General features: G+C 45.1%; 1 protein-coding gene across 5 annotated transcripts in view; it reads left to right on the forward strand.

The window, feature by feature from the left end:
* smtnb (smoothelin b) overlaps window positions 1-12,906 on the forward strand; it is a 44,602-nt gene that overhangs the window by 25,647 nt on the left and 6,049 nt on the right. For 3 of the 5 annotated variants that reach the window (XR_007113245.1, XM_047591853.1, XM_047591854.1), the window contains exons 8-13: window positions 1,096-1,147; window positions 1,778-2,386; window positions 4,333-4,406; window positions 11,284-11,682; window positions 11,950-12,025; window positions 12,189-12,221. Coding sequence is in view for 4 of the 5 variants with exons in the window: in XM_047591853.1 (XP_047447809.1) it covers window positions 1,096-1,147; window positions 1,778-2,386; window positions 4,333-4,406; window positions 11,284-11,682; window positions 11,950-12,025; window positions 12,189-12,221 (1,243 nt within the window). In the remaining variant the exon portion in view is untranslated. The remainder of the gene's footprint in view (window positions 1-1,095; window positions 1,148-1,777; window positions 2,387-4,332; window positions 4,407-11,283; window positions 11,683-11,949; window positions 12,026-12,188; window positions 12,222-12,906) is intronic. The other 2 variants (XM_047591855.1, XM_047591856.1) reach the window with 1 other exon arrangement.

The raw sequence follows: 12,906 nt of genomic DNA on the forward strand, positions 1-12,906 counted from the left end.
AATGCCTGATGTCTTTTTGTGTGGGATGCACAGTTGGTGACAAATTAATATTGGAACATAAAAGAGTAGGGAAGCATAACTAATGCAGCCTCCGCACAGTTCAGGACGGGTCACTGACTGGTTTAATGAGTGAAAAATGATCAAGGCTTCAGAGTCGCCATCTGAGCCACACAAAAGACCTTTAACGTCCAACTTGTTTACCAGTGCATTTGTGTTTTAGAGAGTAGCGTAGACCCTTAAAACGGTTAATTGTTTTTTTTTCTTTGTTACCCACTCTCAGAATAGATATAACCAGATGAATATCAGCCTTTATCATAACTGCGCCACTAGAGTGGGGTGCTGAGCCGCATAGCAACACCAAGACGCACCAACAGTCTCTGTTTCGTTCCTCGCCATTTCATCATTACAGACTCTGACACTCCATTATTCAGCGACACCCGGGTCCAAACGGCATCCATAAACACAACTCTCTGTGCTCCTGTGTGATGCTGTTTAACTTTTGTTACTTGGTTACACAAACAAACTGCGCACCTGACTGTCTCTGCTTCACCTCAGTGTCATGTCAGCCTCACCTGGTGTCACAGGGGGCTAGGCAGCATGACCAGAAATCTGTCTCTCTTCATCTTACGGCCCCGAGAACACACAAACACACACACAGGGCTTCTGTTCCTGTGTTGGCTGTTATCTGAAAAGCAATATTTCCCATCTTGGGCGCTCAGGTTGCCATGACGCCGTCGTGTCTCTCCTCTAAATGTGTTTACCCAAGCCTGGACTCGGTCTTCTTTTTTTATTGTTCCCTGCTATATATGCTGATGCTCAGTCTGCTGAGAGTAATGTAAACACTCCGGGGTCCATCGTGGCCCCGCCGCCAGAAAAAGAACAGAGGCCCACAGTTCCACTCCATACACAAACGTTACATAATGAAAACACCACCCATGGATTCTCTACTTAGGATCGTGTGTCTGTAGCTGTCAGCGCAGCCGTAAATGCGCACTCTCTTGAATGCGCGTTGCTGCCGTGTTAAGCGTGCTCCGTGGTTGTTGAAGCAGACACAGTTCATGTTAACCTTTTGTTTTTTTGTGTTTCCCTCTTTAGATAACACTTATCAATGATCTGCCCCTCACTCATGGAAAACCAAAGGATCCTGGTAAGAAACTGTTTTAGATCTCTTACTTAAGAGACCAGTGCATCAAATGCGATAATCTTGTAAGATATTTCTCAATACAAAATTTAGGGCAATCATCACTTCCTGCTTCTCAGATATAAACATTTGCAGGACTTTTCTATTATTGTCAATTGAGAACTTCTTTTCTTTTATTATTAATTATATCCCAAGATATCGTTCGTTACCCTGCAGCACTCCACTTTGTGGAAACAGTCTTAAGCCATTATCGTGACTGGATACAACCACTCACAGGATAGAGAGCATGCTATGATATACAACATTTTCTCTGCTTCTATCGGACAGCGCTCTTCCTTGTGTCCACTGTAATATAAACACTGGTTTCCCCCCAGGGGAAGCACTTCTTTTCTCATTGTTACGTTGTCATTTGTCTGCACGTGATCACGTGCTTTGTACACATCACCGCACAGTCTCATGATCATTGAATAACAACAAAAAATAAATAAAAGACTAGCATGAATATGTCCTGAAAAGTCCACCAAAAGAAATGGTGTAGTGGGGGAGGTTAAACCATAGATAATCAAAGGCTTTGGAACAAGAGGTTCTGTGTCACTGCTGCACTTAACGGTCCTCTTCTGCATTTTGTATTGACAGCACCTGAGAGGAAAGACGTCATATTGGAACAATTCAGCCGCACCAACTCTGTCCGTGACCGCATGCGCAAGTTCACAGAAGCCAGCCAGAGCTCAAACACCCCCCCTTTGAAGAAGGCTCCTCTGAGGAACGGGATCACCTTCGGCAGCAGCGGCCGGACAAATCTTTCCAGAGCCGCTGAACTGTTTACACACCCGACAGCATCCCTCAGCACATCTGGAGACAGGCCAGCGAGGCCACGTGTGGACCCCGCATCTGACACAAGCGCAGCATCCCAGAGTCAGGCCACACCTCAGCCAAGAGGCGTGGCTAGCAAACCTCTGTCTGCAGCGAGCCAATCGCACAACGCCATGGGTGGGATGAGGCATCCAGCTGAAAAAGATGTGCACTCCTCCAGTGACTCAAAGGAAGACAGTACCCAAGGGAGAGCAGCAGGAAAAAAAGTCACCCAGGGAGAGGCAGACCCGGACATGAAGACTTTTCTCACCATAGAGATCAAGGATGGACGCGCCACCACCACATCCACATCGGCCCCTAGAACCACCATTGTGCCCATCACCACCACCATGACCCCACGCATCACTACTACTGCCCTGGGGCAAAGGCCAGGTAGGAGCGTCAACCTTACAGCAATAAGAAGCACTCGCTCTGCAGCTCACCGTGTCCTCTAGTAACTAATTAACCACCGTGTGATTACTTTGTAGTGTTTTGATCCGAGTCAGAATGACAGCTGTTCTTCTATCAGTCTAATAAACCACGCTTTGTAGTTGACGCTTAATTATATTGACTTTCTGCAAAGTCTGCAAAGCCGCAGCTGTTGTATTTCTCGTAGTATACATCATCTCAACTGAATTTTATTGCTCATATCAACCCTTGGAACGATCCAAGCCACTGTGGGCGTTGGGTCATGATGTGGGAGGATGACAGTGGTTTTTGTGAGGCTAAAGAAATAGATGTTGGGGCTGAATATTAAATGGCGTGGTCGCACTGAAGGGCATTTGTTACGGAGTGGGCATGCTGCTCAGAGTGGAGGGGGTTGAGGTCACTAGTCAAGAGCAGAGAGCATATTGGGACAAAGGAAGGAATAACTGGCTGTCCCAGGCCAAACTGAATAGTAATACTGTTATGGAGCGGGTCAGTCAGCCCACACACTACAGAGCTTTGTTTGTTATATGCCGTAGATATTGTCTGCCCCCTCTTAATCTAAAACAATGCACACTTACTTGCATCATTCCTTTGGCTGTGATTTCAACCAGCCCATTGGTCACTTTACACAGCAGTAGTAGCCACTGGAACATCCTCACTTAGAAAATGGATGGACACCGTTTGCCGCTGGCTAACAAGAAAAGGCCTACACATTTTAATGAAGGATTGTGCCCAAAGTGAGGAAACGCATGTTTAAAATGAACAAGGTTAAAATGCACTGCAGATTAAAATTATTTTTATTTTATTGTGAGAGGGCTTTTATGCCTTTCAACCATAAATGGTGCATTCACCATCAGCAAGCAAACACCCTCTTCCAAAAAAGGTTTTAAGAGGGAAAAATCGCCTGAAAGCGTTTCCTGTTTTTGAAGAAATTAACTTTGTGGCCAATAAAGGAGAAACCGTAAAAATGTCTTTGTGCAGACGACGAAAATGTCGTTTCTCGACCAAAGCGGTGTAATCGTTCGCGCTCGTGCTAAAGGACCGCATGAAGCATTCAACTGGCGCGGACTGGGTGGATGGTTGAGCGATGTTCTCATAAAGTAACATACAGTGATTCATTAATGGCAGGAAACGATAACATGGATGGCGTAAACCTGCGTCCGTTTCAGAAGCATGACGGCCACAGCTGCTCTTGCAGTCTGTCCAAACAACATGTCTTAAGTTTCAGCTCTTCTCGGCAACCGGGAGTTACAACCCAAACAGTTTATTTAAAACCAAAGCTGGACCTGTACAATTCCAGCCTCTTCACGTCCCACAGACAGCAAAGCCCCCTCCCATCCCCGGACACATTCTGGGAGACCCTACCGGGCTCCTTTATGAGGGTCACATGCAGCTCAATTTGCTTTAATGGTTCTGAGTTCCTTTTTTGGGAACCTGCCTGTCTCATTTTGAGTCAAGGCAGCCCGTGATTGTCTCTCCGGTTTCCATCAGATTTACTACCAACGCTCTTAAATGTAGTCTGTGCCGCACTGGTGTGCATCAATCCTGCATTTTATGATATGGCTTTCGTGTGTGTGTGTGTGTGTGTGTGTTTGGGTAGGAAACGGGTCTCGTGGAAATATGTGTGTGCTCTCAGAGGCCAGTGAAGAAAGGTGTTTATGTTAAAGGCGGCGTCATCTACATTTTCTCACTTATCTTTCGTCAGACACGAGTCTGTGTTGTTTATGACACAGTGGCAGCTTACGTAATTGACTAATGGCTGGCACCTACACAGTACCATGGATACCGGACATTTCAACCGTTCTCATGTGAACTCCGTGACCTTTCTTTTCTTTCTACTCTTGTTTATCCCCATTTAAGGTTTTATGAGTAATTCACTGTTTAAAACCCAAGTGTCTTTTCTGTTTCAGAGTTGACCCTCGGCCTAAGAGCAACACCGTTCAAGATCACCTCGTCCAGCTTCTCCTCTGGACCCTCCATCACGGTACGGTCGGCTTTACACAACATTTTTCAAGAAGTTACTCCACATAAACACATGCAACAAATTTGTTTGGACTTCCTCCCAGTTTAAGATAAGTGTTTTGTTTTTTTTCTTATATTTCGCTTCCAACTGAGTCCGCTGCTCCTTGCAGCAGTGTCCCTGTCACAGCAATCACCTATAAAGGCCTGAAAAGCAAAGGAGCTGGGACAGTGAAGGGCAGATAGTGTGAGAAAAGGAGGGAGAGGAGGGAAGACTAATGTTTATCAAACACAGAGTTGGTAGCCAGTCACATCTGTCCTTGTAGGGTATGTAAAGAAGAGTGGGAGAGTCGAGGAGGGAGGGAGGGAGGTGTGGCATTCCTGGTCTTCTCTCTGCAGGCCCGCTGAGATTCATATGCGAAATGTTTCCTAAATCACACCTGTCTGTCTTCATCTGCACCAATTACCGTGCAGCTGCCTCAATTCGGGCGCTGACACAGGTTCCTCATCGCTCGGTCTTTTTTGCCGACTCTGATTGGCTGAACGTACTCTTCTGGTGATGGTGCAAAGTGGCGTCTGTCAGAATGAGCAGAAATTACAAACACTCCCATCTCACTGTGACCTCCGAGGGTCATGGAGAGCAGCTGAACTCCCCTCGTTTCCCTCATTCCTCAAACTCTTCACTCCTCCATGAAAGGAAGTTCTCCCTGGGAGAGGCTGCGCGATTCCCCCTTTGTGTCAAGCGCAGTGGTAATCTGGTTATGGGATCAGGGAACTGGTTAATTAGGGGTGGGAGGAGGTTCCACGAGGCTGCAGGGTGGATTTAAGATGGTCGAAATGAGGCTGTCTCCATCAGTTCTCGAGACTCCCAAACACGAGGACGGGTATAAACAAGTTAAAGAAGATAACGATTCTGCAGGAGATGAGGCTTAATGTTGACTGATTGCAGTGGCATTACAGCATACAGGTAACGTGTGTGTGTATAATTATTTAAAAAAAAAAAAAGGTAGTTCTATTTTTAATTTTGAAAGACACGGACACTCAATTGGTTACCATTATTATCCACCTGTTTCACGTATTGGTCACCAGACTTCATTACTAACTGCGTTATTCACGACCGGGGATCGTGCAATACATCACAGGCTGTGGCTCACATACATGGCCATGCAAACAACTGCATCGTAATCTTTTAAGCTCAACTTGGACGCCTTTTATTGATGAATGACGACGCTGTGACAGTAAGTCTTTCTCTCTTTTCACCACTTGGATAAGCCACAGCTCCTGCCAGATTTGCAGAGGTTTTACCATACAAAGACTGAGCTTGAGTGACTGGCCTAATGAGATTGTAAAAACACCAGCAGGCACTGTTGGTTGGCATCAATGGTGGGGAGCAGTTTAGGTACTTCCAGACAGAGGTCACCTGTTGTCTGACTTTCCCTGCTTTAGTCAAGGTTTAGGGTGACGCCACGGGAGAGGATTCATCTTGAAAAAAGTCCAACACTTTTCACATTATACAAAAGGCGTTTTTAAAAAAAAAAAAAAACTCCCTTTAAACGCCTTTTGGATTACCATGACCTGGATGACTGAGAACCTTCACAGACATATTTTCACATTATGTTCTTTACAACAAAAATACTGCGTGGATATAAAGGTAACTTACGGTGCAACATGAGTTTGAGCGCTCTCCTCCTGTTAAGTGTTTTAATTGACCGAAGCCGGTTCCTGTCTGAGGCTTTGATCTGTTTGGGTGGTCCAGGATTTTCCTTGGTGGTCTACCCTCAGCGATCACAACCGCCATGATTCCCTTGTTTTATTCCAATAAAACATGTATCTTCAGATTAGCATCAGCTTTTGTAGTGGAGTGCCTTTAAATGAGTGTCCGTGCCAGTGTTGACTAAGGGAAGGTTCGGCTTGTATAAACAATGGAAAGAATTCCAAACAACAAAGTTGCTCCTTATTTTTTATAATAATAAAAGCAAAACTAAGATTAAATTTCTTGCGAGGCCGCGCCGCTTGCAATATATCAGAGCGGCACTGAAAGTTCAATTCAGACAGGTGAGATTCCTCCTGCTTCAAGTGATCACAGCTGCTCCTGCCCGTCTTAGCTGTCTTACCATGCCGACCACTGCACTCAGCCTTGAAAACAAACATAAATAAAGCCGTAGCGCTGTAACCAGGGTGATGCCGGCGCAGGGACTCTTTCCTGAAGTCACGTAGATTACTGCCAAGCTCTGGGTCACGCTGGTTAAGAGCTGCTGGGTGACCACGGACACGCAGGCCCAGAGTCAATGACAGATTGTCTCACACAGATAGATAAAGGCCCCATTGTTGACATGCTGCTGATCAGTGACGCATGCTGATTACACAACTAGTTGCAGATCCCGAGATAATTAAATATCTGGATAAACGTACTCTGGGTCTTTAGTCAAAAATATATTTGCATGGCAAGTTTGAACTCTGCTGTGTGCTGGTCGCACTAATTTTGGAAACTTGATAATCACCGTAGACATTGTCATTTCTAGGGGTGAGAATCTCATAGTTGAAATGCATTTGTTTCTGCGTCAATGATCAGAACCAATATTGTACAGTATGTATTTTTATAGTTTATAATATTTCATATTTCTCTGTCCTCTTCATTTGTTTATTGTTGGCCAAGTGCTTTCAGTGCCTTTCTGTCTAAGACTAGATTCATGTCTTCCTTGCTTTTGACCCAAATTCTGTGCCAGTTGACTTTTCTCTCAAGCCCAGATTCTTCCAGATCTATGTTGCTTTACTGTAAACAGACAACTTTTGGCCCTTTCTTTTCCATTTAATGCCGGTCCCGGTTACTTTGATAACAGATGAATGACAATGACACTGTTTATGTGTTCAGGTAAAATTCTATTTAAAGAGTCACAGTATTACATTTATAAGACACAGGTGTTTACTATGTAGCATTCTGGTACATGGTAAAGGATCTTCTTTTTATGTGGTGCTTTTCTATCTACTTAAAGCACTTAACAGTCACAGTGACATATCTACCCCTTTGCTCACACATTCACACACCAGTGCCAAGGACTGGAAGCAACTGGAGGGTTCAGTGTCTTGCTCAAGGACACTTGGGCATGTGTCATGTTCCAGGGATCTCTACCTACTGGCCCGGTTAACACTATTAATGCTGGTCACTTATTGGCATGCCATCAAGAATTACCAGTACGATCTCAAATCTGCAGCAGGCATTTAAAAGACATACTCGTTGAAGCGTCCACGTTAGCAGCACCTGGTTTCTTACACATTTTTTTCAGGCAGAAACAAAATCTTTGAAATTCTGTGATGTCCTGTCCAGTGCCTTGCCTAGAACTTCAGAGAACTGGGTCTCGGTTTATCCTCACTGGGTATCCAACCTACTCAGTTGTAACCACAAACACTTCTTGCCTTTTCTTGAGTGGATCTTCCCTCTTAAGATCTGTCTTGATGTAAAATAGTTGCCCTGATTGGTCAAGACTGGGCTACATTTTATTTGAAAGCAGTCAGCCCAGGCCTAAAGCCACATCTAAACCCTTGTAGCATACCAGATGAGGTGTGAAGGACGCAGGCTGACTGAAAGGAAAGTTGTAGCGGGAGGGGTGAGTTTTCTGAATTGTTATCACCAACGCTTCGCCTCTTGCTTCCACCCATGCCTCAGTACTGACTGAGTCAGTGGAGTAATGTCAGTGCAGGAGATAAATATACACGCTCAGGGCACCTGGAAATAAGTAGGTGGGGCTGGCTGGGGTACAACATTCCCAGCATGCTCATTGGCTGTCAGGACTTTGGTGTCTAAAGAGGGAGGATATCTGGGGGGGTATATAGAACATACATCGTTTTGAAAGGTCTCTGGTGATCAGACAGCGAGGAAAGCTTCACTTGCATAAGAGAGGCACAGCACTCCTCTGATGATTTTTGATTCCTCTGATCTTACAACACAGCCATTGGCTTTGAGCTAAAGAGACGTTGGTCAGTGAAACATTTTGCCTGGTCATGCCTGGAGTGAACCTGGACTTCCTCCCAGCCTCCCAGCCTCCAGAGGCTTTGGGAAGCCCAGATAGTGCTTGTGCTGAGTCTGGCTTAGAGGAGGTAATCGGTGAACTGCTCGCTCTGGAGGAAGCTGAGGAAGCTGATGATGAAGTGGAGCCGTTTGGTGAGGGCAAATTTGAGTTGACACTGAGGTGTGCAGTGGGGGAGATGCACAGTGACCTGCAAGCCTTTGGGAAACGAGTGGATGCCCGTTTGGAGAAGGCATCAGCCCAGGTGGCTCCTCTTGCGGAGGCCGTTGCTATGCTACAGGAGGAGAACATGAGGCTGAGAATTCAGCAAGAAAGGATGGTGAGGCAAGTGGAGGCCCTGTGTCAAGCTCTGGGGCTTCCTGATCACTTGCTGCAAGAACTTCGCAGTAATGGAAGCTCAAGTTCAACTCCATGTGGAGCCAACGCTTCATCCAGTGAACCTTCAGCCTGCACACACCTGGAGACTGCAACTGAAGCATCTCATGATGCTTCAACCAGCGCTCCTCCAGATTCTTCATCTTGTGGACCCCAGGACACGCCAGCCCGCACTCTTCTGCCCAATAAATCAGGTGTACCCCAGGAACCTACACCATGCCCTAAGGACTCACTCTTTTTGTCCACCGGGGGAGAAACGCCTCAGAAGTCACCCTCACTGGTCCCACATTCACCAACCTTCGCAACCCGCCGCTCTCTCTCTGCTCCCTCTCTCATGGAAAAGATTTCTCCCAGTGACAGCACGGTACTGCTCTCTGTTAACTGTCCTAATCATGACCCCTTTTTAATTCAGACGAGCCGCATGACGTACAGGAATGTCTCTCGTTCCACTGTTGCCAGAAGCTGCCGATCGACTGGATTTTATATGTGCCAGTGATACTTCTACACGTGCTTGTTGACAACCTCTCTTAGCTTTCCATTGGTTTTTAATCCTCCATTATGTCGTCACTTCAGCAAAAAAAAAAAAAAAAAAAAAAAAAGCTTGGCCTCCTCAGCTGTCACTCAGTTTTGACAGAAAGTGTTTATGTGAAGGACTTTACTGCAATCTGTCACAGAGGTATTCCAACTCTGTAGCACCATGTGTTTCTGATAGTGTCCTGGCTCACATTTGTGTGTGTCTGCATGCAAATGGATACACGTCCTAGGGGAGGAAAAATAGTGTAGATGACATTTTAATAATACGAATCGCCCTGGCCTGCAATATGACATTTTAAAATCATTTAACCTGAATGTGTAGCCAAACTTTTTTTTTTTTTTTTTTTGCTTTATTGTGATATAGGAAATTACTATATTTGACTATATTCTGAAAGTCTTCTCATTCAAGAGTTCGATGCACAGATTTGTGTGTGACAGAACAACCGTCAGGGTTAGGGCCACATATCAGGGCTTGTATGCTCTACTCTTGAATACACTTAACAAACCATGTTTGTGCACTGTCCTGACAGACAGCTGGGTCAGTCGAACAAACGCTTCAGTAAAGGCGACTAACTTCAGTGTTAATCTCTGCTATAGGCAGATGTGATAATAAGAATAAGAGGTGACCTTATCTGACCATGTTGTCCTATGTCCTTGTGCAGTATGAACACTTTCTCCCATTTCTGAATCAATCAGAAAGACTTGCTGTTGCTGTTCTCCTATCACAGAAACGAAGCAATTTGTGCTTTTTATGGTACATGCGTAACGTTATATTAAAGATAGTTAAACATGACTAACCCTGAGGTTATCTGGGAGTTTCTCGCCCCACACGCATTCCCTCATTGCTTGACTCTGCGCCCTTGTTTGGCCGTGTTGTGTCCCAAAACATTCTTCATCGGTCAAGTGCCTCTCAGTCCAGCTTGTCCCATGGGTCAGAACTCTGTGTCCAGAAAAGTCTTAAAACCAGGGGCCACCTTGGATCACACAGCTTCGTGACTGCACTGGGCATTGTCCCTCCCCGGTGAGACCTGGTCCGGCCGGGGCCCTCGGAGAGGAGGGCTGGGCGTCTGTGGAAAAGGATGGGGCCAGCTGTCAGAGCTATATCTGGAACTGGACTCAGTTGCAACTAAACCATTACAGCCACCGACGGTCTGTAGCCTTCCACAGGCTTTCACCACCATATGAACATTTAAGAGGATGTTTTGGAGGATTTATAGTCACTCAGAATATACATAGCCGGGATTTCTCAACAACCTGTAATGGGGTGTTTGTTCTTGTGGTGCTCTGCGTCTCCTACAGTAAGCTCCTCAACTCTTTACTTCTGCTCTCAATCCTCCAGTGGTGTACATACCAGAATGGATGGTTTTGGGTGTTTTCCCCCATTGTCCCCACCTCACAGCGATAGTGGTGTACCGTACCTGTCACATAAACTCTTGGCTGGCAGCAGCTTAGTATCATTAAGACACTCCATGTGTCAGTCACACGTCATAAAGTCTGTGAACAGTAACTTGGCAAGTTTCTCTTACTCTCATATGCTTACTTGTCACTCTCTGTCTGGCCCAGCTGGAAAATAGAGCACATGAGTGAAGTTTTGAGATATGGAGAGTGGGCAGTCTTGGTACAAAAAGAGACTATTAGAGGGCGTAAATCTTCACACTCAGACCTATTATGGCTGCAGTGCGTTTAGCAAAAATCTGCGTGTGCTTATTACGTCCTAAACGTCTAAATATATTTTTAAACCCTGATTCTCGTTTAGTAAGTGCTCAGCTGAGAGTGTCAGATTCTGCATGCAGGAGATCTTTCGAAGGCAATGCACTTTTCCAACTTCTTTGTTTTCTTTTTTTAAATATAGACTATGCCTGAAAAATCTGCCTGAAATTTGAGATTAATAATTTCCACGGTGTCTTTTTTTTTTTGAGCGTGTGCGTGCCTCTGCTCATGCTGTGCTGTGTTGTGTGTCTTGTGCAGATGGAGACGGAGCCGGTCGTTGCCTCCGAGCCAGTGTTTAACGTTGGATCGTCTGTCCAGGTGGCGTGTCACGTCCCAGCCATCCCAAACGGCTCCAGCACCACTCAGGCCAAACCCGTCGAATTCGAAATAAAACCCGTCGAATTCCAAATAAAGCCTGTCGACTGCTCCGAAGTAAAACCTGTCGAATGCTCCGAATTTAAACCTGTGGAGTGCTCCATAAAGAAACCTGTCGAGTGCTCCGAATTTCAACCTGTCGAATGCTCCATAAAGAAACCTGTCGAATGCTCCGAATTTAAACCCGTCGAATGCTCCATAAAGAAACCTATCGAATGCTCCGGAAAAATGACGGCTGAACAGCTGGCTGCAATCGAGGATGAAGAGCTCCTCGACAAAATGGTATGACACACAAGTTATCATTCTGGATGGTTTAAACTTAAAAGCATCACTGTGATTGCAGTAACTTAAGCCGTGCTGAAAGTTTTAGGTGTCAATGCTGAATCTTGCCAACTATTTGAAAAGTGCTATTTGGAAAATGTGCAGCCCTGTGTTATGTGTACGCACAACGCTTCAGTCAGAACTGTATGCATAAATAGAGACGCTGGCTTTGTGCAAGGAATGACCTCGCATTGTTTCCGTTTGTGTTTTTTTTTTTCTCTTCCATAGCTCGACGAGTCGAAAGACTTTGAAGAAAGGAAGATGATCCGTGCAGCCATGAGAGACCTTCGCAAGAAAAAGAGAGGTAACTGCATACCGGGTGGGGAAAGTGCTGTGTTCTTTCAGAACCGTTGAGGCAGACGCTGCTTCTCTTAAAAGTCAATCTGAATTTTTTTTTTTCCGTCCTTAATTTGTTTTCAACAAACCTTCATTCCCACTGAATTCCTATCCATTCATTTATCCATCAGAGGCCAAGTTGGGATGTACTCAAGAGGAAATAGGTAGGACAGGTGGCGTGCAGTGTGCATTCAAAGTTGATACTTGCCTGCGTTTGTATTTTTGTGTGTACCATCCTGTCATCGTCAGACCACTGTAGTTTTTAATCTCTCAGATGTGGTGGATGATGAAGGATATGTCGACGTGTTTAATGTGCATGGTTTTTAATATGGAGTGATAAACACTCACCTTAATGTGCTCCAACTTTTAAAATTTTTTTATTGAAACCTCAGCCACATTTAGTGTATTCTGTTTTTCGCTGAGCACCTTGGTGAGTGATGTGATTTGTCTTTACACCTGGTTTGAGTTGAGCCACTTGATTGGATTCCTAGATTTAAAGAAAAACTAAATGCATCAGATTTACTCTGCACACTATATTCAAAAACATGTTTGTGTTCAGTTTAAAAACTGTAGGTTGCAGTGTTTCTGTGAATTTGGTACAGATTTAAATAAGGGGACAATCAGTGTGTTTGCTGTGTTTTACACTATTTGAGGGTTTTAACTTTTCTTGGCTGCTAAGCCTCCCACCTGTGTGGATGTGTGAGTTTGGATTTTACAGTACTATGGAAAGAATTCTTAAATGTATCGCCCCGTTTTAATCCATCTTTTGTAGCAGTCCGATGAGGTGCTGTCAGTTTGTTTAGGACCTTGTGTCCTCCTCCTCCTCCTCCTCCTCATCCTCCTCCTCCT

Source organism: Mugil cephalus, chromosome 8 (genome assembly GCF_022458985.1).
Source record: "Mugil cephalus isolate CIBA_MC_2020 chromosome 8, CIBA_Mcephalus_1.1, whole genome shotgun sequence".
Lineage (NCBI taxonomy): Eukaryota > Metazoa > Chordata > Actinopteri > Mugiliformes > Mugilidae > Mugil > Mugil cephalus.